The sequence below is a fragment of the Cyprinus carpio genome, chromosome B1 (genome assembly GCF_018340385.1).
Source record: "Cyprinus carpio isolate SPL01 chromosome B1, ASM1834038v1, whole genome shotgun sequence".
Lineage (NCBI taxonomy): Eukaryota > Metazoa > Chordata > Actinopteri > Cypriniformes > Cyprinidae > Cyprinus > Cyprinus carpio.
The window spans coordinates 30,174,758-30,198,937 of record NC_056597.1 but is presented as its reverse complement, the minus strand read 5'-3'; the positions used below and the strand labels follow the sequence as shown (position 1 = coordinate 30,198,937).

Below are 24,180 nucleotides of genomic sequence, written 5' to 3'. Positions count from 1 at the left end.
ACACACAGACATCAATTGTAAATATGGAATGCATACATTTTTTTTTTAGCCCCGTTCTGTTTCATGCTGCAATGCATGCTGGGTAACACCATACTAAAAACTCCCATCAAGCACTGCAGTATGAAAAATTATTGTCACCACTGTTGAGGATCATATGATAAGTGTCCATGTCTAAAAGCCCGATCTAGAAGAAGTCTGTTTTTTTATATTGAAGCATTATGGTGGCATGTTTAATAGGACTTTTTTTTCAGTTCAGTGATAGCTGAGTGTCAGTCAATAAACAAAAGAGAATGTATTTTTCATGATGTTCATTCATCATGCAAAGGACCAACAAAATGTAAGCTCACCTGCTTCTTCAATAAACGCTTGCTATAAAACAACATTATGATTGCTTAACAGCAAATTACTTTGTGTTAATGAAAGGGTCAAGAGCTCAAGTAATGCAAACACTGATCTCCATGATGGTGGTATGATTTTAACCAATAAAACATCAACATCTGATCCTCTAACATTATGATTGCTTAAAGGTGTTCATCACTAATGCACAATCATCATTTAATTAGTCACTTAATTATCTCAATTATCCCACCGGGGCAGAATGTGCTTAATGGCCTCAGACTGCTTCTGGGCGGCAGAGAATTGCTGGGCAAAACTCTCCACCGTGTCGCCGAAGAGGCCAGCCTGGGAGACTGGGGAGTTGAGGAGCTGAGTCCGATTAGACTCCCTCAAGTCTGCCAGGTTCAGGCAAAGGTGGTGGTCCTGGACCACCAAAGTGGACATCACCTGACACAGGGAGCATGCAGTGACCTTCGTCACCCGGAGGGTGAGGTCGGTAGCAGTGCACGCCTCCTGAAAAACCCCTGGGTCCGCACCGCCCTCGTGCAGCTCCTTGAGCACCTTGGCCTGGTAGACCTGAAGGGTGGCCATGGTGTGCAAAGCAGAAGCAGCCTGACCCGCAGCTCTGTAAGCCTTGGCCACAAGCATGGATGAGAACTTACAGGCCTTGGATAGGAGCTTGGTCCGTCAACTCAGGATCAGACTCGGGCAACGTTGGCGCCCCAGAGGGGGCAACACAGTTGAATCCTCCTCTCCCAATGACTCAAGCCCGCCTTGTGATGCGTCCTGAGCCCCAAATGAGATGCTGGGATTCTGCTGAGAGGGTCCAGCAAACTCATCCGGAAACTCAACCGGCTGCAGCCTTTGTGAGGGGGGTGTGAGTCATGAGTCATCCACGAAACGCAGTCTCAGCGTGCTGAAAGCCCAGACACGTGACACAGCGATCGTGGCCGTCACGAGGAGCCATATATCGACCGCACCCAGAAACACACGGGCAGAATGACATCTTTAAAAAGATGCAAACTCAACCCATTTACTCTTTTAAAAATAGGAAATAGCTTTTTCAGTGGTGCTGAAGTGCTCAGGGGAACGCGGGAGCTGAATGCAGGAAGCTCAGACGAACCCCTGAAACGCGCCATCACACCAACACCAGCTGACGCACTTGTAAACACTCCGATGATGATTTTGCTTTTGCGATTGGTGATTGTTATTGGTTTTGGGTTTGTATGAATTTACCCTGACCCTTATATACCCAGACAGCGGGGCGGAGTTCATCGCACACCTCTAGCCCAAGGTACATTGTGTACCATTGGCTCGTTTTGGTACCTCTCAAAGGTGATTCGTTAATTTTTTTGTTGTGTAATTTTGCAAATAAATATGAAACACAAATGAATTAAACCTTTTTATTATTTAATTATTAATTTTTTATTGACATTCTTAGAACTCATAACTCAACACAAGAAAACATGAAAGTGTCTGATGAAAGTGTTTGAAGAAATTGTTTTTTGTTAAGATCGTTTTTAATTCAGATTAAATTATTCCATTATTCCATAACTATATACCATTACCTGAAAACTGATTTTAACTGAACGTACAGATGTTTTCTTTGAGTAAATTGTCTTTGTGTTACAGTAACAGAAAACAAATATATGTCAATTATTCAGCTGCCATTTTTTAGTCCAAAATTGGAGGCACACCACATCTGGAAGCACTTCTCGGCCTCCTCCACCTTCTTCTTCTCCTCCTTCTTATCTTCAGCTGCCTGCTCATCAGATCGTTTGTAGTAAACTCTGACAAGCTCTTCATTAAACCTCTTTGGCAGGAAACTGGAGAGCTGACAATAAGACAAGTGACACACAATCAGTTTTCTAACAATATTTTAGCAATATAAGTTTCACTGAGCACAACACTGAGAAGACAAAGTTCAAGTCTCTATTTATTTATTTATTTGTTCATTTGTCTATTTGTTTATTTATTCATTGTTTTTTAAGGACTGATGTTTCCATCCAAAGTTGTGAATATCACAAAATTGTAATACAGCATAAAACAGTTTACAAATAAAGCACTGTATCCAGCGAGACGTAGCTTAAAGAACAAAATCGTCACTTCCTTATTGTTACGCAGGGGTAATCACAAGACGTTAGATCCACTTGCAAGCTTTTAATAAGAAACATGGTGGTCGTACAGGCAGGGGTCAATGACAGCAAACACAACAGGGAAGAAAAGGCAGAATCATGGTCAGTACACAGGCAGAATGTCAGGGTATCAAGCTGAGAATCACAGTCCAAAAAACAAGCAATATAGTCCAGTAATCGTAATCCGGGGAACAGACAAAATAATCAACAGGCAGACAATAGAAAATGCTCAGAAGTGTAAACCGTCATTAAATAAAAACAAGACCTCACAATGAGCACAAGAAAGCTGGCAGCTTAAATACTAAAATCCAATGAGCTGCAGCTGGAGAGTAATCAGAGTCTAAAGATGGGGCTTGTGGGAAATGTAGTGCAATAGTCACTGTGTGTGTGTACGTGGTTGTAGGAAGAGTGGCAGGTGCAGGGTGAATGGGAAATGGAGTTCAATGGATATGTGAAGTCCAGTTTGGAGTGCCCTCTGGTGGCCATGATGGGCACTCTCACTTGTGATCATGACACTTATAGACTGGTACCTTACATCACAAAGAAAAGGCTAATTTGCTGCAGTAGTAGAAGCCACTCTTTATTTTTATGTTTTGTTTTGTTTTGTTTTGTTTTGTTTTGTTTGTATTTAATAAATGACTTGCTCCCCAGAGCACAAAGTCAAAATGCAATAAATGCGTTCATGTTGTCTTGCTTTTGGAGGCGGACACCTGCTGTTTGGGAACGCAGTCATTATAACAGTTCTGGGAGGTCATTATACTGAATCACTTTAATGAAGACGTTGGCTCAGGCATTTCAGAATAACCAAAACAACATTTCAGATGGGGAATAAGGGAATTTATTCTGTAAAGGTGTTTCCATGATAGTTTGTGTATGTGTTCTAATTTTTATGTACATTTTTTTCTTTTTATGTGTGTTTTGTATGCATATTTTTAAAATTTATCTTGCTGTTTCCATCCAGCGTGATATTCTAAAATGCACATAAAAACAAGTGGATGGAAACATAGCTGATCACACTCATTTGGAAAAATACATAAAGGTGCATTATCTTTAGAAACATTTTTTGTTATGCTAGTTGAAAGTCTCTTCACATTCCAATAGCAATCATTAGTTAAGTGGTCTAAATGTATTTATATGTATTGAAATATTCTGTGGAAGGCGTAGGACAAAGTAATGTTCGTCCAATCAAAATGCTTGGTCCAAGCATTTTGATTGGCTTTCCTACCTGCATGTCAACATATGTATTTGCATACCTTGGCGTACCGGTTCGCGCAGACACGATCCGTCATCAGCGCGTTCACGTACACTGAGCAGACAGAGCGAGTATGGCAGAAAAACAACAACCTGATCTTCCTTCCTGGTATTGTAGTACTTTTACTGTACTATAAAGTTTTCTCAAAGGTGAATAACACATAATGCAGGTTTTCCCATACATTGATTTATTTGTTAATATAAGTTTTTCTTTGTTTACAGCCGACACCTGTTCATTTATTAGATAATTGTTTTAGATTTTGGATTTGAATTATTATAAAAATACAATAATCGAGATAAGATGATTATAGCGCCCTATTTCACTGCACTTTCGTTCCTCCATAAAAGCCCAATTTCACATGCAAATCAGTAAAACCATGTAATGTGACTTTTGCAAAATGGAAAGTGCTTGATTTATGGGAGTATATTTATTAATGTTTTTAAATGCGTGAAAGAAAACTTGCGCTACTCCTCAGGAAGATATATGTGCTCAGAGACGGAACAGAACATGGACATGTAAAGTCATCTTTTAGCTCAACGTGCACACCTAAACGGTCAAATACATGCAAAAATGTGTCAAAATGCTGCGCTTAGTGATTATTCATGTATACCTTCTTCGGTCATGTAAAAAATGAACATAAAGTGTTGAGATTGAAAATACGCATGTAACGGTAAATTGGATCCGTGCAGCTCTTAAAGTGACAGCAGGCTATTTTCCCGAATTCAAAATCACACACTGCTTTTGAGTGAAGGTTTTTTGTAGCTTTAATAAGAAACAAAAAAGTTTATTTCTTATAGTGAAGACTATGGTCCTTGTAACTTCGTATAATTCATTTTTTTAATTTAATATTGAAATCTGAAAAATGAAAAAACAGCATATTTTTAGTTTTTCATTCATTCAAACAAAACAAAAAATCAAGAATTTTGGCTTCTTTTTTTCGTTTTTACGTTCAAGGACAGAAAACGAATAAACAACTTGAATATTCAATCTCTACATGTGGGCGGGAATGAAACGCCCCCCTCCGCTGATTGGTCAACCAAACATTACAACATAATAATAGTCCTAAAAATATAATAAGAGTCCTACGCTTCTACGGATTCTTAACGTGTTTATTTCTACTACATTTTATCTCTTTCTCTTCATCAAACAGCCAGGGAAGGGTTTCATTTAAGATAATCTCATAAAAGATTTTGTTATTCTGATCTTAATATTATGGTCTGTTTCTCAAAGACATCGTAACTTAAGTAGCACTTGAAATTAATCACAGATCTATGAGTGCTCTGGAGTAATAATAAAGCCCTAAGTGCATCATAAGAACAGATTTTTGCGGTAACCTACAGGACAATCGGCAGATTACACCTTTAACTTTATTCAAATGCAATGTGATTATAATATAATGATTTGATTGTTCTTTACTGTACACGTTATAACTCTTTTTTTTTCTTTTTTTTTTATAAATGAAATAATTAAAAAGGGCAGAAAAAAATAGAAATACATCTAAATTAAATGATTGAACAAAAAAAAAATGAATAAAATAAGTAATGTAGGAATATCCCAGTTTGTTTCATTTGTATCTTTTTATTCTATTGTATTGTCCTTTCCTTTTTTATTCCTGACAGTTTAATTATTTTCAATAATTTTGAGGACTTTTTGTTTGTTTGTTTGTTTGAAATTCCACAATATCTCTACAATGTTGATGTATTGGTCCTTTTTGAGGTAATAGCAAAGGTTTGATATGTATTACTATCTTTAAATAAATCACTCCTATAAAGTTTTGGTCATATGGCCCCCTCATAATGGTGTTAAATAACCGTGATTACAATATTGACCAAAATAATTGTGATTATGATTTTTGCCATAATCGAGCAGCCCTACATTATATAGACATATATTTCCCACAGGGAAAGTGCCGCCACACAGAGAGTGCAAGTCTGTGGGAAACACTGTGATGTATTGTAGTAATGTTGTCTGTGGTCATTGGGTCTGTCTGTGTGTGTGCTCATGCGCTCGGTGGGCGTGGTTTTGGACAGCGATTGCAGGGAGGGTTTGCTTTTAGTGCTATCAGGCTAAAGTTAGCATTTACCAAGACCTCCTACTGCACCCTTAAACAATCTGAAATAAAACAGTTTATGTGTCACGAGTACCTGATAATCTTTAATGGGAGAGGCTTCGTTGGGTTTCCTCTTGCTGTAGAAAAATACCTTTTCAATGGGGTTTTTGTCCTTCATTCCATGATCCAGATCAACCACCTGAGTAAGAGATGAAATAGCTAGTTTGTGAAGATATGAAGGCAGATGTGAAGTGTTTGAAACATAACTTACATAAACTGGTAAATCTTCAGCTTTCAGAGAAACAGTCGGGTCTGTAGGTCTGTACTTCTCTAATGCTGTCTTCCATGTTTTCATCAGCTCTACCTGAAATTTCAGATTTGAGAGGGCTTGTCAGTTTTAGAGGGTTAATCAAACTGTAAACAAGTGTGTTTTTTACTTCTGTCCAACCTTTGATATGCTGTTCTCAGTCAGACGAGCTTCTCCAACAAACTTTGGCAGTTTCCTTCTGATGATCGTGTTCAAGATGTCTCTGGATTTCTTCAGATTATCAGCAGTGGAGGACAAGATCTGCTCAAAGATTTCATCTGACAGAAGAACAGAAGAGTCATTATCATCAATAAAAATGTTATTTCACATATGGTATGTCCTGAGACACATTACCACAAGTCTTTAATAAAGGGAATGTGTTTATCTTGGTATAATATGGCACATATTTACTTATTTTATTTATATATTTGTGTGTGTGTGTGTGTGTGTGTGTGTGTGTTGTGGTTTTACTGACCTGTGAGTTTGCTGTAGTCATCTGCTGTTTTTATGGCTTCAGAAATCTTCAGCATATCTTCAGGTTTTCCTTCATGAAGATCACGATCAGCTCGTATGAGTGCTTCTGCAAACCTAACACAGAGAAAAACATCTGAGTTAGTGTTTCAAACATGTATAAGGAGTGCAGTCAGTGAGCTAATTTGTTTAATATCCTAGAAAGGATAAATTAGTGATGCAAGATTTTAAATCAGCAGCACAGATATCACCACTGTCCAAACAGATAAACTTACATGTCTTCAATGATGTTGCAGATCTTGTGCTGATAGGCCTGGCGATGGAGAGTGTATCGAGTGCGAAACATGTCATAAACATTATCAGCCTCCTGTTAGACACACAAACATCAGAGTGTCAGAGATCCAGATCATGTAATGCATGCCATTTTTAGATATTTCCCAGGAATCAAAACACTACATTTTTGAAGGGAAAGTTGAACACAAAAGAATGTATTTTGAGAAATTTCTCGGTGTTTTTGTCTATACAATGAAAGTCAGTGGGGTCAAGGGTTATTCTGGAGCCCACTGACTTATTGCATGGACAGAAACAATAGAAACATCCTTTAAAATAATGTATCACAGGTTTAGAACAGCATGAGAATATCTAAAACTTATCTTTAAGACTATAAAACAGAGTAGACAAATTCTGAATATATTATTAGAGCTTCTGCTATATGCCATACATACAGTGGGTGTGTTTGGTTTGTAATAATAATGTGTGATCACTGTATGAGGCACCTTGTCTCTGAAGCAGATGTGATTTCTTCCGTTCACTTCACAGACTCGAGCAAACTTAAGCAGACGCTGATGGTCAAAACTGTTTCGAATGCCCAGGTGATGACAGTCTCTGTCAGATAAATAATAAATATGAAAACACAGTGGATGCATAAATAATAGGATCATCTTTTTCACAGCATGGTTCTGTGGTTCAACTCAAATTGTGAAACTTGTGTATTAAATAAATTCAATGCACACAGACTGAAGTAGTTTAAGTCTTTGGTTCTTTTAATTGGGATGATTTTGGCTCAAATTTAACAAAAAACCCACCAATCCTCAACAAATTAGAATACTTCATAAGACCAATAAAAAAATATAAATAAAAAAATTGTGAATTGTTGGCCTTCTGGAAAGTATGTTCATTTACTGTACATGTACTTAATACTTGGTAGGGGCTCCTTTTGCTTTAATCACTGCCTCAATTCGGCGTGGCATGGGGGTGATCAGTTTGTGGCACTGCTGAGGTGGTATGGAAGCCCAGGTTTCTTTGACAGTGGCCTTCAGCTCATCTGCATTGTGTGGTCTCTTGTTTCTCGTTTTCCTCTTGACAATAACTCATAGATTCTCTCTGGGGTTCAGGTCTGGTGAGTTTGCTGGCCAGTCAAGCACATCAACACCATGGTCATTTAACCAACGTTTGGTGCTTTTGGCAGTGTGGGCAGGTGCCAAATCCTGCTGGAAAATGAAATTAGCATCTTCAGAAAGCTGGTCAGCAGAAGGAAGCATGAAGTGCTCCAAAATTTCTTGGTAAACAGGTGCAGTGACTTTGGTTTTCAAAAAACACAGTGGACCAACACCAGCAGATGACATTGCACTCCAAATCATCACAGACTGTGGAAACTTAACACTGGACTTCAAGCAACTTGGGCTATGAGCTTCTCCACCCTTCCTCCAGACTCTAGGACCTTGGTTTCCAAACGAAATACAAAACTTGCTCTTATCTAAAAAGAGAACTTTGGACCACTGGGCAACAGTCCAGCTCTTCTTCTCCTTAGCCCAGGTAAGACGCCTCAGGAGTGGCTTAATAAGAGGAATACGACAATTGTAGCCAAATTCCTTGACACGTCTGTGTGTGGAGGCTTTTGATGCCTTGACCCCAGTCTCAGTCCATTCATTGTGAAGTTCACTCAAATTCTTGAATCGATTTTGCTGGACAGTCCTCATAAGGCTGCGGTTCTCTCGGTTGGTTGTGCACCTTTTTCTTCCACACTTTTTCCTTCCACTCAACTTTCTGTTAACATGCTTGGATACAACACTCTGTGAACAGTTGTGTGAATGTTTGTGGCTTACCTTCCTTGACAACTGTCCGATCAGCAGTCTTCCCCATGACAGTGTAGCCTAGTGAACCAAACTGTGAGACCAACTTGTCCATGACATTCTAATTTATTGAGATGCACCTGTATTTGTCTGGCATTTGTGACGTCACATCTCAAAATAATCACTAGTGATTCAGCCAATCAGTATTGCCATTTATCTGCCGCTCCAGAGACATTAGTCACATGACATCAACGGCTCTTGCATCTGTGCAAAACGTCTAATATTTACCGTGCAAAATAGTCCCATTTATCCACATCGATGCCGTTCTGTTTATTTGCCACAATCTCATACAGGAAGGATTTGTCTTCATCTCTGCCCTTGAATCTCCACTGAACAGACAAGAAAAGGCTGTAAGTAATTCAGATTTCATTTTACTGAACTGTCAAGCTTGCTAACACACCATAAACAGTTAGAGTATCAGTCTGTACCTCTGAAGTTTTTGCCCCTTCGATTAACTCTTTAATGAAGGTGACGTCTTTATCATCCAGTCCATGTTCTTTCAACACGTCTTCATTCTCAGCCTTCAGACTCTTCACAATGTCATCGAACATCAGAACTGACATCTGCTCATGCTGTTGATAAAAACAGATGAGATCATGAATAAATGTATACAGAATCAGTTGCACAAGCTACATTAGCGCTCACCTTCCACTTTTCAGGGATGTCATCAAGCAGGCCTAAGAAAAAGAAGCAGCTCTCAGGTAGAAAATCATATTTTATACATTAACAAACTTTTTCAGGCACATTTACAAGACATACATGTACAATAGCTTGAGTTCTGTCTGTCAAAATGTGACAATGATATGAGAGGAAACTTCATATCCGCAGATTCTTCTGATTAGGTTTCATGTCACACTGGCACTTACCTCTTAATTGTTTGATTTTTTTGGCTTCCGGAATAACCAGACCATCAAATACATGAGAAAACGGACCATGACCTAAAAATAAATAGAAAATGTATGTTTTATAGCATTTTGATCTGTCTTATGTCTCTTTGAATATGAATATATGCTTGTGGCCCTGGACTATCCACCTGTTTTTGTGGATATTTAAATATTATTTTATTAGGTGTTAATTTTAGTGTAACTGTTACTGTACTGTGTAGGTAAGGTCAACATAAATCTTTGCTGAATTTTATGAAGGTTTGGGTGAAATGGACACCTTTGCAGATAAAAATAAGGTGTTAAATTTATTATATTTTTAGTATCTGTTTAAATTTTGTTTAATTTAATATTTTTTTTGTAGTTTATTATTTTTTTTTTTTTTTTTTCCTTTTATGATTTTTTATTTTGTGATTTTTGAATGTGTATCATGTTCAATTGTTGGATTTTTGGGTTTTTATTAGTTTATACGTCTTGTGGTAGCAAAGTCTTTTATTTTGACATTCATCCACTCATGTGGATATATTGTGGTGTGCTCAAAGCATTGTAGTAAGGAGCGCAGCTACGACACACATGGTTGATTCATTAAAAGGCATACGGTTAAAGACAATTTCAAGGATTTATAGCTCCTGGTTTGACTGGAGAATAAGGAAAAATTGACTTTGTTATCTGTATTGTTTTGGAATTCTTGCTTTATGTAATGTAGTAATGGTTATTTGTTTGTATGATGTTAGGTGTGTTAAATCGTTGTTGTATTTGTATTAGTTTGTATTTGATTTGATGTATGTTTTTTTTTTTCATGGTTTATTTATATTGTGTTTTGTGTTTGTTTTCTTTATACAAAGCTCTTATAGTGATTTGTGATGTCGTATGGCATTTAACAGTGATTATAGCAAATAGATATTTGCTATAGAGCAGATATTTAATAAAGCTCATTATGAATCATCAGTGAAAGAGTTCAACATTTTTTTTAAGCCAGGAAGCTACAGTACCTGTTAATAGTCCTACTTATAATTTTTATGCTATATGACTCTTTTATATTAAATTAATTTAATTACATTTTTGAACAACACATTTGGAGAAAAACAAATGTTAAAAATAACAAGAGATGAAGATTTCAGTATAAATAGTTCATAAATAAGTATTATCAATACTCACCCAAGTCGTGACACAGACCAGCAATCTGAACACACAGGAAATCCTGTTTGGTAATTTTGAGTTCTGGCTGATTGTTATGAAGAACTTTTACCAAACGTCCTGCTAAATACGCCACGCTGACACACACACACACACGCACACGCACACGCACACACACACACACACACACACACACACACACACACACACACACACGACTTTACCTCAATTAATTCTAAATGTATGAATCTAGAAGAAAGATTATTATTGTTGTTTTTTTGCACGCACACAAACAAACAAACAAGACTTCAGCTTATCAAAATCTAAAATGGTTTTTTTTGTTTTGTTTTTTTTGTATTATTATCAATTATTATTATTTTATTGTATTTTGAATATTAACATCTTAAATTATTAACTTAATTTCAGCTCTGTAAATAATTCAGTCTCACCCAAGAGAGTGTTCAAAGCGATTATGAGAAGCGCCGGGATACACCAGGTATGTTCCTCCCAGCTGTTTGATGTGTCTGAGTCTCTGAAACTGAGGAGTGTCAATGATCTTCACCAGCAGTGTGTGCAGCGTTTTATGTGTATGATTGGGGTCATTGAAAATCTACAGAAAAAAAAAAAAAATGGTTTATCACACTAACATGAATTTGTGACTCAGTGTACAAAGTTCTGAGAACATTCCCTGTTAGCTGAGTTTATGAGTGAGTCATTGAATCATTCGCTCAACTGATTCCCAATGACTCATTGGCTGATCTGGTTTATTCAGGAACAGAAATCTGCTCTAGAGTCCTGCTACATTTGTGTATTCCTCAGTTTTCTTAATCCTGCCTCTACAACATGTGTTTTATTGGTTGAGGTGGAATAGGATCAAGCGGACAAGTAGTAGGATGATTAGAAAAGATGAGTTTGGAGACTTCTGCCTCAGAGAGTGAAGAGAAGGATGTGAATGAGTGTATGTTTGCTGGTAAGATGTGCTTGACAGATTGTGGTGTGGAAAATTCTCCACTGATGTTTTTTTAATTTTATTAATGAAAAACGTGGGAAAGTCGTCAGCTATTAGAGATGAAGCAGGAGGGGAGGGAGGAGGACAAAGGAGCGAGGAAAATGTTTTAAAGAGCATACGAGAGTTAGACAAATTTTTAATTTTGTTATGGTAGTATGTCCTTTTAGCAGTGGAGACATTAGCAGAGAAGGAACAGAGGAGTGACTGATACACATTAAGGTCAGTAGTATTTTTTTGATTTGCGCCACACCCTTTCAGCAGCCCTGAGCTTAGAATCATGCTCGCTTAGAACATCAAACAGCCAAGGAGCAGAAAGTGTGGTATGGGCTGGCCTGGAAGACAAGGGGTAGAAAATGTATGGACAAGATGTAAGAGTGGAGCAGAAAGTATCAGTAGCACTGTTAGCATCAAGAGATGTTAACTGTTTAGGGGAAGGAAGTGAAGATGAAACCATAGCAGATAGTCAGGAGGGTGAGAGTAAGTGTAGGTTAAGTCGAAATATGACATGTGGAGGGTTAAGTGTTGTGTCAGGAACCATGCTGAAGTTAAGAGTGAGGAGGAAGTGATCAGAGGTGTGCAGTGGAGTAACCAGTACATGATCAGTGGAGCAGTGTCATGTGTAAATAAGGTCCAGTTAGTTGCCTGATTTGTGAGAAGCAGTAGTTAACACTCTCTTGAGATCAAAAGAGGCAAGCAGAGTGTGGAAGTCTGCAGACAGAGGTTTATCTAGGTGGATGTTGAAGTCTCCAAGCGTAACTAGAGGAGTACCATCCTCAGGAAAGGTTGAGAGCAGCACATCTAATTCATCCAAAAAGTTACCTAGTGGTCCTGGGGGTCGATAAACAACTACAAAATGGATTTCAAGAGGAAAAAAATGGATTTCAAAATGGATTTTTTTTTTTTTTTTTACCTTCATTTGTTCTTTTGAGAAGTCTAAGGAGTATTTCTTCAGGATGTCCTGCAATTCATCCTTGATAATCTCCCATAACTGTTGTTTCTCAGGCTCTGGAAAGGCATGACATTTTAAATCCTCAGTGTAATATATATATATATATATATATATATATATATATATATATATATATATATATATATATATATATACATATATACATACATACATACATACAGGTGCTTCTTAATAAATTAGAATGTTGTGGAAAAGTTCATTTCAGTAATTCAACTTAAATTGTGAAACTTGTGTATTAAATAAATTCAATGCACACAGACTGAAGTAGTTTAAGTCTTTGGTTCTTTTAATTGTGATGATTATTGTGATGATTGGCTCACATTTTAACAAAAAAACACCAATTCACTATCTCAACAAATTTGAATATGGTGACATGCCAATCAGCTAATCAACTCAAAACACATGCAAAGGTTTCCTGAGCATTTAAAATGGTCTCTCAGTTTGGTTCACTAGGCTACACAATAATGGGGAAGACTGCTGATCTGACAGTTGTCCAGAAGACAATCATTGACAACCTTCACAAGGAGGGTAAGCCACAGACATTCATTGCCAAAGAAGCTGGCTGTTCACAGAGTGCTGTATCCGAGCATGTTAACAGAAAGTTGAGTGGAATGAAAAAGTGTGGAAGAAAAAGATGCACAACCAACTGAGAGAACCACAGCCTTATGAGGACTGTCAAGCAAAATCTAGTCAAGAATTTGAGTGAACTTCATAAGGAATGGACTGAGGCTGGGGTCAAGGCATCAAGAGCCACCACACACAGACGTGTCAAGGAATTTAGCTACTGTTGTCGTATTCCTCTTGTTAAGCCACTCCTGAGGCGTCTTACCTGGACTAAGGAGAACAAGAACTGGACTGTTGCCCAGTGGTCCAAAGTCCTCTTTTTAGATGAGAGCAAGTTTTTGTATTTCATTTGGAAACCAAGGTCCTAGAGTCTGGAGGAAGGGTGGAGAAGCTCATAGCCCAAGTTGCTTGAAGTCCAGTGTTAAGTTTCCACAGTCTGTGATGATTTGGGGTGCAATGTCATCTGCTGGTGTTGGTCTATTCTGTTTTTTGAAAACCAAAATCACTGCACCCGTTTAACAAGAAATTTTGGAGCACTTCATACTTCCTTCTGCTGACCAGCTTTTTGAAGATGCTGATTTCATTTTCCATCAGGATTTGGCACCTGCCCACACTGCCAAAAGCACCAAAAGTTGGTTTAATGACCATGGTGTTGTTGTGCTTGACTGTGCTTGGAGAGAATCTATGAGTTATTGTCAAGAGGAAAATGAGAAACAAGAGACCAAACAATGCAGATGAGCTGAAGGCCACTGTCAAAGAAACCTGGGCTTCCACACCACCTCAGCAGTGCCACAAACTGATCACCTCCATGCCACGCCGAATTGAGGCAGTAATTAAAGCAAAAGGAGCCCCTACCAAGTATTGAGTACATGTACAATATATGAACATACTTTCCAGAAGGCCAACAATTCCCTAAAATGTGGGGGGTTTTTTATTGGTCTTATGAAGTATTCTAATTTGTTGGTGGGTTTTTGTTAAATGTGAGCCACAGTCATCACAATTAAAAGAACCAAAGACTTGAACTACTTAAATCTGTGTGCATGGAATTTATTTAATACATGAGTTTCACAATTTGAGTTGAAATACTGAAATAAATGAAACTTTTCCATGACATTCTAATTTATTGAGAAACACCTGTGTGTGTGTGTGTGTGTATGTATGTATATTATATATATATATATATATATATATATATATATATATATATATATATATATATATATATATATATACAGTCATGGCCAAAAGTATTGGCAGTGACATAAATTTTGTGTTTTGCTAAATTTGCTACTTAAGTTGTTGTGGTGTTCATTTACATTGTTTGTAGATTATGTAACTGCCAATACTTGTAGAAATAATGTGAAGGAACACCACAACAGCTTAAGTAGCAAATTTAGCAAAACACAATCTATGTCACTGCCAATACTTTTGGACGCAACTGTATGCAAGTGCTATGACAAGTCTCGGTTAGCCTAACACAGTACACGTAGCAAAGTTTTTTTTTTATTTTTTTATGATAATAATAAAGTTATAAAATTATTTTTATTTTTTATGTAATTGTTATTCAAATGTTGGGACTAGTTTTAGGAATTTGAGCAGATTATGTTCTGTTTATGTTCCTCTGACGTAGTTCCTGTGGGTGGATTTTTCTCTTTGAAAACAGTAGGCTGTCTTTCTATCCTTCATAAATCTATCGGGTTTACTGTCTTTACAGAACATGTAATGTGATGACAGGAGTTGAAAGACTGGATATAATGTTATTGTTTGTTTTTTAGTTTTTTAGTTATTTGTTTCCTTTTGTGATATTGTGAAATGAGACTAAACGCGAATACACATTACGTTTACATGCCCACACACAACACATCTGTCTTCCCTTACCTTCACTTGCTTCATAGGACTTTTTTAGATCCTGGAGACTTTTCCTGTAATCGGAGAGAGTTTTTCTGGTTTGTTCAGATCGAGGCATCTTCTCTTTTAATTTATTCTTGTGGGCTGTAAGAAAACTTGGGTGAAGCAATAAAGGTCTGTCTGTCTGCTTAGAGATTTCACAGCTCCAGCAGCTCAACTTACTCGCAGGAATACATGTTCAGGAAAATCTTTCATTATGAGGGTGTGTCTCAGACCCGCCTGGTTTTATTGTTTATACGTAGGTATTAGTGCTTAACAATTACAGGTACAAAGCATACATTTGTGCACGTTTTGATTGATACTGAAACCTACAATTTTGACACATTAAAACATTTAAAACGTGATTTTACATTATGTATTTACAAATAAAATAAAATAAATAAATAAAATAATAATAATTTCAAATCTTTTATATCATAAAATATTTGTTTCTATGCACTTTCATCATTTTAATGATAGTGATTAAAATTTTTAGATCCCTTAACCTAAACATAACCTAGTAAATATAAAATAATATAAAATGTAATATGTTCAGGAAAATTATCATTTTATTAACTATATAGCATTAGAAATATGTTTTGAGTAAGTATTAACAAAAATTTTGAGTTAATAATAACTATTTCTTAAAAATATGCACAGTATTAAATCAAATCAAATCTAAATTAATTTGTAAAGCATAATAAAAAAAAATAAACACATGCACATCAGCCACACAAAATGCTGGACACTGGGTGCTCAACGAAGAAAATAATAATAATAAAAAAAAAAAAAAAAAAAAAAAAACCATATTTGGCACATCATAGGCTCAAAAAATTTAAAACTTCTCACAAGGTAATGTTTTGTGCTAAAACATGAAATACATGTTCAGGAAAGTTTTGTCCTTATGAGGGAGTCTCAGACAAATGTTTAATTTGTTTACCCTCATGAGACACATTAGATGGACTGCTCCTGAAAATACTATACAATTATGGAGCTGACAGCTGAACAATATTTTCATTTTATTTTTATATTTATTTGTCTTACAGTGATAGGTTTGATTGGTGAGAATGTTTATCAAAAATATGCAAATGTAATGCAAATATTAGATAATAAAGACTAATTAATGCAAAAATGTCAAATGTACTGTAATGTTATTCCAGGCCTGTATGACTTCCTTTCTTCTGTGTGGAAAAGTTATTTTGAGAAATTACCCCTCACGATCACTTTTAGATCCAAATACTCATAAGGCTGTGCATGTACAGTATATAACAGTTTTGAAGGATGTGGTATTTTGTTATGTTTAATCTTTTCTTTTGTCATGTCTTTCTTAGTGCGTGTCATGCCTTCGTCTGATTTTTCAAGTATATCTTGTTCGTAAAAGTATATAAAAACATAAAACACACCAATGCCCCTTAGCAGTTTCAACTGTAAGGTGTGGAAAGGTGTGTTAATGCTTACATTAAAAAAAAAAAAAAAAACTTCTGTGGTTTGCAGTAATTAAAGGTTGATAGTGAAACAGGTTCAGTTAGACGTGAAGAACCAGTAGTGCTGCTTGTCTAGATGAACAGCTGATCTGTGTTTGCTTCCCATTGTAACTTCTCACTTTGTTTTACACTTATAATGCTCTCTGTAATTATAATACACATTATTATTGTTTGCCTATTCATAGCTATTCCTTTAATTCTATTCAGTATTTTATATATTGGTTAATCAAAAGCTATAATAATAATAATAATTTTAACCTCCATAATTTGTGTTAAGAAAGATGCAATAAGTAGAAATGTTTTACATATGTGTTTAGATGAGTCAGTTATGATATGTCCTGTATGAAAATGTAGGATGTGTGCTAGTTGATAATGTATGAATTTCCACAGACCTTATAAAGTGTATTGGATGGCATCCCAATAACATTGTGCAATTTTGAATAAGCATTGTATAGTACAATAATTTATATTTTAAAGTTTTTTTTTTTTTTTTTTTTTAAAGTTTATAAAAAAGTGTTTGATTTTTTTTTTTTTTTATGTTTTTGTAAAATGTTTTTGTGTTTTATTTTATGAGTTATTTATTAGAGTTATTGAGCAGTTTGAGTAGGACACACCTGTGCATTATAATAAATAAAATACTGGAGGGGGGGGCTTCAAATGTAAGAATGGTTCAGTGTACTGATTGCTTATCAAAGCAATTTTGTGTTCAGAACAGAAAGTGAGACACTGTGGAGAGATGGAGATAAACTACCACACATCAGGACAGATGAGCATAAATTCAAATATATCTTGTCCTGTGGCAGTTTCCTCACAGCTTCACCTTTGTACCTGATCTAAACCTAAAGGTCAGTGTTTTGCCTGTGATTTCCACACACTGCCATACATTTCCATGCAGTGACCTGCTGAGCAGCCAAAGGTTTGATAGTCTGACCTCTGATAGCATGCAATGCAAATATTTAATTTATTAATCAAATGTTGGATGAATGATGGGTGTTTGCTTTTGTTGCTTAACGGAAATGTATGTGTGGTGGGGGAGGCGTGGTTCTGCAAGGTCTGCGACGGGAGAGCAAGTGAGGAGACGAGCGGTGGTAAGTGAGGCAAGTGAAAAACGATTAACAGCTGGATCTCGTTGCAGTGATTGGCATGGGGAACCGGTATTTAAGCCGGCTGAGGACCAGCGAGAAGAGAGAGAGAGGGCTGGGGACTCGTGGGAGTGAGAAGCTGTGGAGCTACAAACCCCAAAGATAGGAAGACTACAGTAGTGCGAAGTAGAGAAATACTGTGAACTGCATGCGCATGTGGCGCGATTGTTTATTTGTTTTTATTTTATTTTATTTTGTCAAATAAAGTATCCCACGAGCCTCAGCACGCCGACCCCAGTCTCCTTCCTCTTTACTTGAACGAACTTTGTTACACTGGTGCCGAAACCCGGGGGGAAGGAGAAGGATTCCGCCATGCAAACTCCGTCAGGACCATCGGGATCACCATTTGCGGAGATCATAACATCGCTCGCGGGCCTGCATCAGGAACACCACCAAGCCCTGCTGGACTTACGGGCCGACCACGAACACCGGTTCCAGGCCATGATGCAGGTCCAGCAGGAGGACCGCGAGCTGTTCCGGAGCTTGCTGGACTGGGAGGGTCGGACGAGGTCGGCCTCACCCAGTGCCAGCCCCGCCCCTCACATGCCTCTCACGAAGATGGGGCCAAGAGGTGACCCAGAGGTGTTCCTCGATCTTTTTGAGAAGACGGCCGAGGCATGTGGGTGGTCGACAGACAGCTGGCCGGTCCGGGTCATCCCGTTTGCTGTCGGGGGAGGCCCAGAAGGCTGCCCAACAACTGCCCGTCCCGAACCTCCTGGTGTATGCTGATTTAAAAAGAGCCATTCTCCAGAGGGTCGGCTTCAGCCCCGAGCAACACCGTCAGCGCTTCCGGTCGCTGGAACTGACCGAAGCGGGCCGACCCTTTGTCTTGGCTCAGCAGCTCCGGGACACGTGCCGCAAATGGCTGTTGGCCGGGGGTAAGCGGCTCCGGGACAATCATCAGCAAGGTGGTACTGGAGCAGTTCATCTCCCGTCTCCCAAAGAGGACCGCCCAGTGGATCTGGCCATTCAACTGGCGGAGGATCAGCTGGCGGCGTGCTCCGGGGTCGGCGAGGCCCTTCCATCTATCTCTCTCTCTCTCTCTCTTCCCCTGTCTCTCCCTCCTCCCCTGCCCCAAAACCTGTCCCTCTCCCTAGGTCCCGATGGGCTGGGCCACCAAGGGCCGGCCCCCGCTGGAGGACGGGGATGGAGCCAGCAGCTGGGGCACGAGGCCCGACCTGGGGAATGGGATCACCGCGCCGGGAGGGGTCCGAGGAGCCACCTGCTGCTTCCCCACGCCAATCACCTGACCCACTTCCTGCCACTAGGGCAGCGGGGAGGCCTGGGCCGGCCTGCTGGCGTTGCGGGGATCTGGGCCATTTCGTGGATCGGTGCCCGGTCATGGAGGTGGGGATGTTGGTCCGGATCCCGGACGACCCGCAGGCTGCCCCCGATCAAGCCGGGTTGTACCAAATACCCGTGAGTATTAAGGGGGGTACCTATCGGGCCTTGGTGGATTCAGGTTGTAACCAGACCTCCATCCATCAAAGCCTGATACAAGCTGGGGCATTTGATATGGGCCGCATGGTTAAGGTGAGGTGTGTGCACAGGGATATAGTGGAATACCCCGTAAAAGCCATAGCCATCCAATTTAGGGGCCAAAAGCATAATGTGGAGGTGGCCGTTAGTCCGCGCCTCCAGCATCCGCTAATCTTGGGAACCAATTGGCCAGTGTTTGAGCAGTTATTGGGGTGTTTAACAGTGGATGCCTCGGGGGAAAAGGGACGGCAAGGGGGGGGGGGGGGGATACAACCCAATTGTTAGTACCTCGGAGCCGTCGGGAACTGCTTTTCCAGACGGTGCATTGTAATCCTATGGCAGGGCATTTAGGAGTGACGGCGACACTAAATCTTCTAATGATCCGATTCTTTTGGCCGGGCATTCACGAGAACGTGCGCATGTGGTGCGCGTCTTGTCGGGAATGTCAGTTGGTAAACCCACCGGCCACCCCAAAAGCGCCATTGCGCCCTATTCCTCTAGTGCAGGTCCCCTTCGAACGAATTGGTATGGACCTCATCGGGCCATTAGAACGATCAGCATGGGGACATCCTTTTGCGTTAGTCATAGTGGATTACGCAACACAATATCCTGAGGCAGTGGCGCTCCCCAACATCTCGGCAAAGAGTGTGGTGGACGCCCTGTTTCGTTTAATCTCCCGCATGGGAATCCCGAAAGAGATTCTCACGGACCAGGGCACCGCGTTTATGTCTCTCACGTTAAGCGAATTGTACGAATTGTTGGGCATTAAAGCGGTACGTACCAGCGTCTATCACCCACAAATGGACGGACTTGTCGAACGGTTTAATCGCACATTGAAAACCATGATTCGTAAGTTCGTACAAGAAGACGCGAAAAATTGGGGCCGATGGCTAGAACCCCTCTTATTCGCTGTGCGCGAGGTCCCCCAAGCCTCCACGGGGTTTTCCCCCTTCGAGCTTCTTTATGGACACCAGCCCCGAGGGGTGTTAGACGTCCTAAAAGAAACTTGGGAGGACGGACGTTCGGATAGTAAAAACGAAATTCAATATGTCCTGGACCTGAGAGCAAAACTCCATACACTGGGGCGGCTCTCTATGGAGAATTTGCTTCAGGCCCAGGACAGGCAAAGCCAGCTGTATAACCGGGGGACTAAGTTACGAGAATTTGCACCGGGGAGATAAAGTGCTCGTATTACTCCCAACCTCTAGCTCCAAATTATTAGCAAAGTGGCAAGGACCCTTTGAGGTCACACGGCGGATAGGAGATCTCATGAAGTAGTTCGGACAGATAGAGGCGACTCACGGCAAATCTACCACCTCAACCTCCTTAAAAAATGGAGTGCGGAGGGGTCAGTGTTGCTAGCGACGGCAGTGAGTGAAGAGGAGGATCTCGGGCCAGAAGCGATCATTAAAAGAAAAATCACTCGCCCTGGCCCCGGGAGGGGATCACCTCTCGCCCTCGCAGCTCACTGACATTGGGCGTTTACAGGTAGAGTTTGCAGAGGTGTTTTCGCCCCTACCTGGTCGTACTGATCTGATTCAGCTCCATATTGAGACAGAGCCGGGCGTGGTGGTTCGCAGCCGGCCATATAGATTACCTGAACACAAGAAAAAAGTGGTTCAGACAGAATTAGAGGCGATGCTGGGGATGGGAGTAATCGAGGAGTCCCACAGTGATTGGGCGAGCCCGATAGTTTTGGTGCCTAAAACGGACGGCTCGGTGCGGTTTTGTGTGGACTATCGCAGGGTGAACGCAGTATCAAAATTTGGTGCTTATCCAATGCCGCGGATTGACGAGTTGCTCGATCGGTTAGGCACGGCTCGCTTTTACTCGACACTGGACTTAACAAAGGGATATTAGCAGATCCCCGTATCTACCATGTCCAAAGAAAAAAACAGCCTTCACCACGCCGTTTGGATTACACCAATTTGTGATGCTTCCTTTTGGTTTGTTCGGAGCCCCAGCTACGTTTCATGGATCGAGTGCTGCGACCCCATGCTGCATATGCCGCTGCCTACTTGGATGATATCATCATCTACAGTGGGGACTGGCAGCGGCATATGGAGCATGTGAGGGCTGTCCTCGGGGCGCTGAGACGGGCAGGGCTAACGGCCAACCCGAAGAAGTGCGCAGTTGGGCGGGTGGAGGTAAGGTATCTGGGCTTCCACTTGGGCCACGGGCAGGTGCGTCCCCAAATTGATAAGACGGCAGCCATTGCGACCTGCCCCAGGCCCAAGACCAAAAAGGAGGTGAGGCAGTTCCTGGGGCTGGCGGGATATTATAGGAGGTTTATTCCTTGTTATTCGGACCCTCACCAGCCTGCAGACTGACCTCACTAAAAAGGAGGTACCAGATACTATCCAGTGGACGGAGCAGTGCCAACAGGCCTTTACCCGGGTTAAGGCTGCCCTGTGTGGCGGACCGCTCCTGCACTCTCCTAACTTTTCTCTCCCCTTTCTGTTGCAGACCGACGCGTCGGACAGGGGGCTGGGCGCGGTCCTGTCCCAGGAGGTGGAGGGGGAGGACCGTCCGGTGCTGTACATTAGTCTGAAGCTCTCGAAGAGAGAGACTAGGTACAGCACCATAGAGAAGGAGTGTTTGGCCATCAGGTGGGTGGTCCTCACCCTTCGCTATTACCTCCTGGGCCGGGAGTTCACCCTCTGCTCGGACCACACGCCCCTCCAGTGGCTCCACCGCATGAAGGATACCAACGCGTGAATCACCCGTTGGTATCTGGCTTTACAGCCGTTTAAGTTCAAGGTGATTCACAGGCCGGGGGCGCAGATGGCTGTGGCCGACTTCCTCTCCAGGAATGTGGGGGGAGGGCTGCAGGCCGGATGGCTCCCCGGCCTGAGTCGGGCGGTGGGGGTATGTGGCGGGGGAGGCGTGGTTCAGCGAGGTCTGCGACGGGAGAGCAAGTGAGGAGACGAGCGGTGGTAAGTGGGGCAAGTGAAAAACGATTAACACCTGGATCTCGTTGCAGTGATTGGCATGGGGAACCGGTATTTAAGCCAGCTGAGGACCGGCGAGAAGAGAGAGAGGGCTGGGGACTCGTGGGAGTGAGAAGCTGTGGAGCTACAAACCCCAAAGATAGGAAGACTACAGTAGTGCGAAGTAGAGAAATACTGTGAACTGCATGCGCATGTGGCGCGATTGTTTATTTGTTTTTACTTTATTTTGTCAAATAAAGTATCCCACGAGCCTCAGCACGGCGACCCCGGTCTCCTTCCTCTTTACTTGAACGAACTTTGTTACAGTATGATTATACATGCAAATAAAAACATGAGCTGCTTGACAAATTTGACCTCCATACTTTCTCTCATGTCACGCATCTGCTCCAGTCTCTTCTCTGGCTGAAAGAATCCAGTGACGGCCTTAATTAGAAACTTGTCTTAAATGTTGTTTTACATTATTGATTTTTTTTAGATTGTTTAGATTGTGCACTTTATTCTTTAACAAGCACATTTTATATGGTTTTCCTGCATAATAATCTTCAGTGTGTGTGCTTGTGATTTAATATTTCATATGCTGTTTTATTTTCTGTTGAGGTACCTACATAATGTGACAGATGTAATGACTGAGTCTTTTGAGGAGGTTGATTGTTGAGGTTTTTTATTGTTATTTTGCTGATGTGATGATTGTGATTATTTGGAGTATTTGAATGATGTGGGTTTTGATGGTTTTCATCTTGATCTTGTGCTGCAGAGACGATCATGAAAGACTCATTTTGCACAGAACAATCAGTTTCCTTCCAGATCTAAATGCAGTTGTTGTGAATTTGTGAGAACGAGGCCGCTGTGTCACTTTCTGTTTCAGGAAACATCACACAGGTTTTTATTCACACTTTCATACAACATTTACAGTATCTACAGCTCAATCTGTATTTGTTGAGTTAAATATATCATTTACATACATGGACATTTAATTTTAAAATGGTCAATAAGTTAATCACTAGAATATTTTTAATTTGATTCACATGATTGTTTGTGTTTACACGTTAAGACTTTTTTTTTCTTTTTGTATATCTCTGTAGCGTGTGATCTGAGGATTACTCTTCTGGATAAAACTGGAAAGGAAAAGTGTGACAGGAGAAAACCATCTCAGACAAAAAGGCTTTTTACTAATTATTGATTTCTTTAAATCAGAGAAACAGGAAGAGTAGTTGGTGGAAAGACTGTCTATATAATTGACATTCAGGACTGTTTAACAGAGTTGTGATAAAACAACAACTAAAGGCTAAATAGAAAAGTGTGTAGACATGTCCTCTCCTGGTCCTCATGTGCTCAAACTGGGTGTGAGATTCACAAAACAGTGTGTAGATGACATGAAGTGGCCCGAGATTTGCTGCACTGAAAACAGATGAGTGTTAATATCGAACATACAGCGACTGATCGGGGGATTTTGTCCACAAAATGATGAGAGCATACATTATTTTAACACATTATTTTATTCTTTCACACTCTTTAATTTATCTCAAGCAGTGCATGCCATGCTTCTTTTCTCTGGATTGAAAAACATAAGGTGTTATGATAATTGTGGTAGGAGCAGATTATGCTTGATTATGCAGATTTGTGCTGGATTAATTCTTACATTTTTGATTTGTATACAGTAAGTAGAGCACAGATCAGTACAACTTTTACATCTTCTCATTAAACCGATGCATTTGGATGTAAAAGTTGATGAATGCATTACCTGACAAACACTGAATATTCAACAAATCCACATCCACAACTTTCTCTTTAACAATAAACATCATCTTAATAGTAAATGTTAAGACTTTAAGACAAACTTTTTGTATCTGTATTGTTTTTTGTTTTGTTTTTTGTTTTTTCAAGACTGCATTTATATATCCAAGTCCATTTACAGTTACATATATTGGGAGGGAATATATGTAACTGCAGGCTAGGCTTGCTTGTGTTTTTAATACGAAAAAAGTTATATTTT

General features: G+C 40.1%; 2 protein-coding genes across 2 annotated transcripts; one reads left to right on the top strand and one right to left on the bottom strand.

Annotated features, from left to right (window-relative positions):
- Positions 1-1,952: 1,952 nt before the first annotated feature.
- LOC109101582 (deoxynucleoside triphosphate triphosphohydrolase SAMHD1-like) lies at positions 1,953-15,521 on the bottom strand. Its single transcript, XM_042717507.1, has 15 exons — positions 15,123-15,521; positions 12,621-12,715; positions 11,151-11,311; positions 10,723-10,838; positions 9,550-9,621; positions 9,329-9,360; positions 9,112-9,255; positions 8,912-9,012; positions 7,328-7,436; positions 6,827-6,918; positions 6,556-6,668; positions 6,222-6,358; positions 6,045-6,137; positions 5,868-5,972; positions 1,953-2,170 (listed from the first exon to the last, which is right to left on the bottom strand). The coding sequence occupies exons 1-15, from the start codon at positions 15,208-15,210 to the stop codon at positions 1,997-1,999; spliced, it is 1,632 nt and encodes a 543-aa protein (XP_042573441.1). The 5' UTR covers positions 15,211-15,521; the 3' UTR covers positions 1,953-1,996.
- Positions 15,522-18,069: 2,548 nt separating this feature from the next.
- LOC122135788 lies at positions 18,070-22,741 on the top strand. Its single transcript, XM_042716016.1, has 3 exons — positions 18,070-18,266; positions 18,364-19,176; positions 22,220-22,741. The coding sequence occupies exons 1-3, from the start codon at positions 18,070-18,072 to the stop codon at positions 22,365-22,367; spliced, it is 1,158 nt and encodes a 385-aa protein (XP_042571950.1). The 3' UTR covers positions 22,368-22,741.
- The last annotated feature ends 1,439 nt before the right edge of the window (positions 22,742-24,180 follow it).

Coding starts and splice junctions, on each gene's coding strand:
- LOC109101582 (XM_042717507.1), bottom strand. CDS start 15,210: ATGCCTCGATCTGAACAAACCAGAAAAACTCTCTCCGATTACAGGAAA. Junction 9,361..9,549: donor AAAAATCAAACAATTAAGAG/GTAAGTGCCAGT, acceptor TCTTTTTCTTAG/GCCTGCTTGATGACATCCCT. Junction 2,171..5,867: donor CTCCCATTAAAGATTATCAG/GTACTCGTGACA, acceptor TCTTATTGTCAG/CTCTCCAGTTTCCTGCCAAA.
- LOC122135788 (XM_042716016.1), top strand. CDS start 18,070: ATGCAAACTCCGTCAGGACCATCGGGATCACCATTTGCGGAGATCATA. Junction 18,267..18,363: donor GACTGGGAGGGTCGGACGAG/GTCGGCCTCACC, acceptor CTTTTTGAGAAG/ACGGCCGAGGCATGTGGGTG. Junction 19,177..22,219: donor CCGGGTTGTACCAAATACCC/GTGAGTATTAAG, acceptor ATCTCGTTGCAG/TGATTGGCATGGGGAACCGG.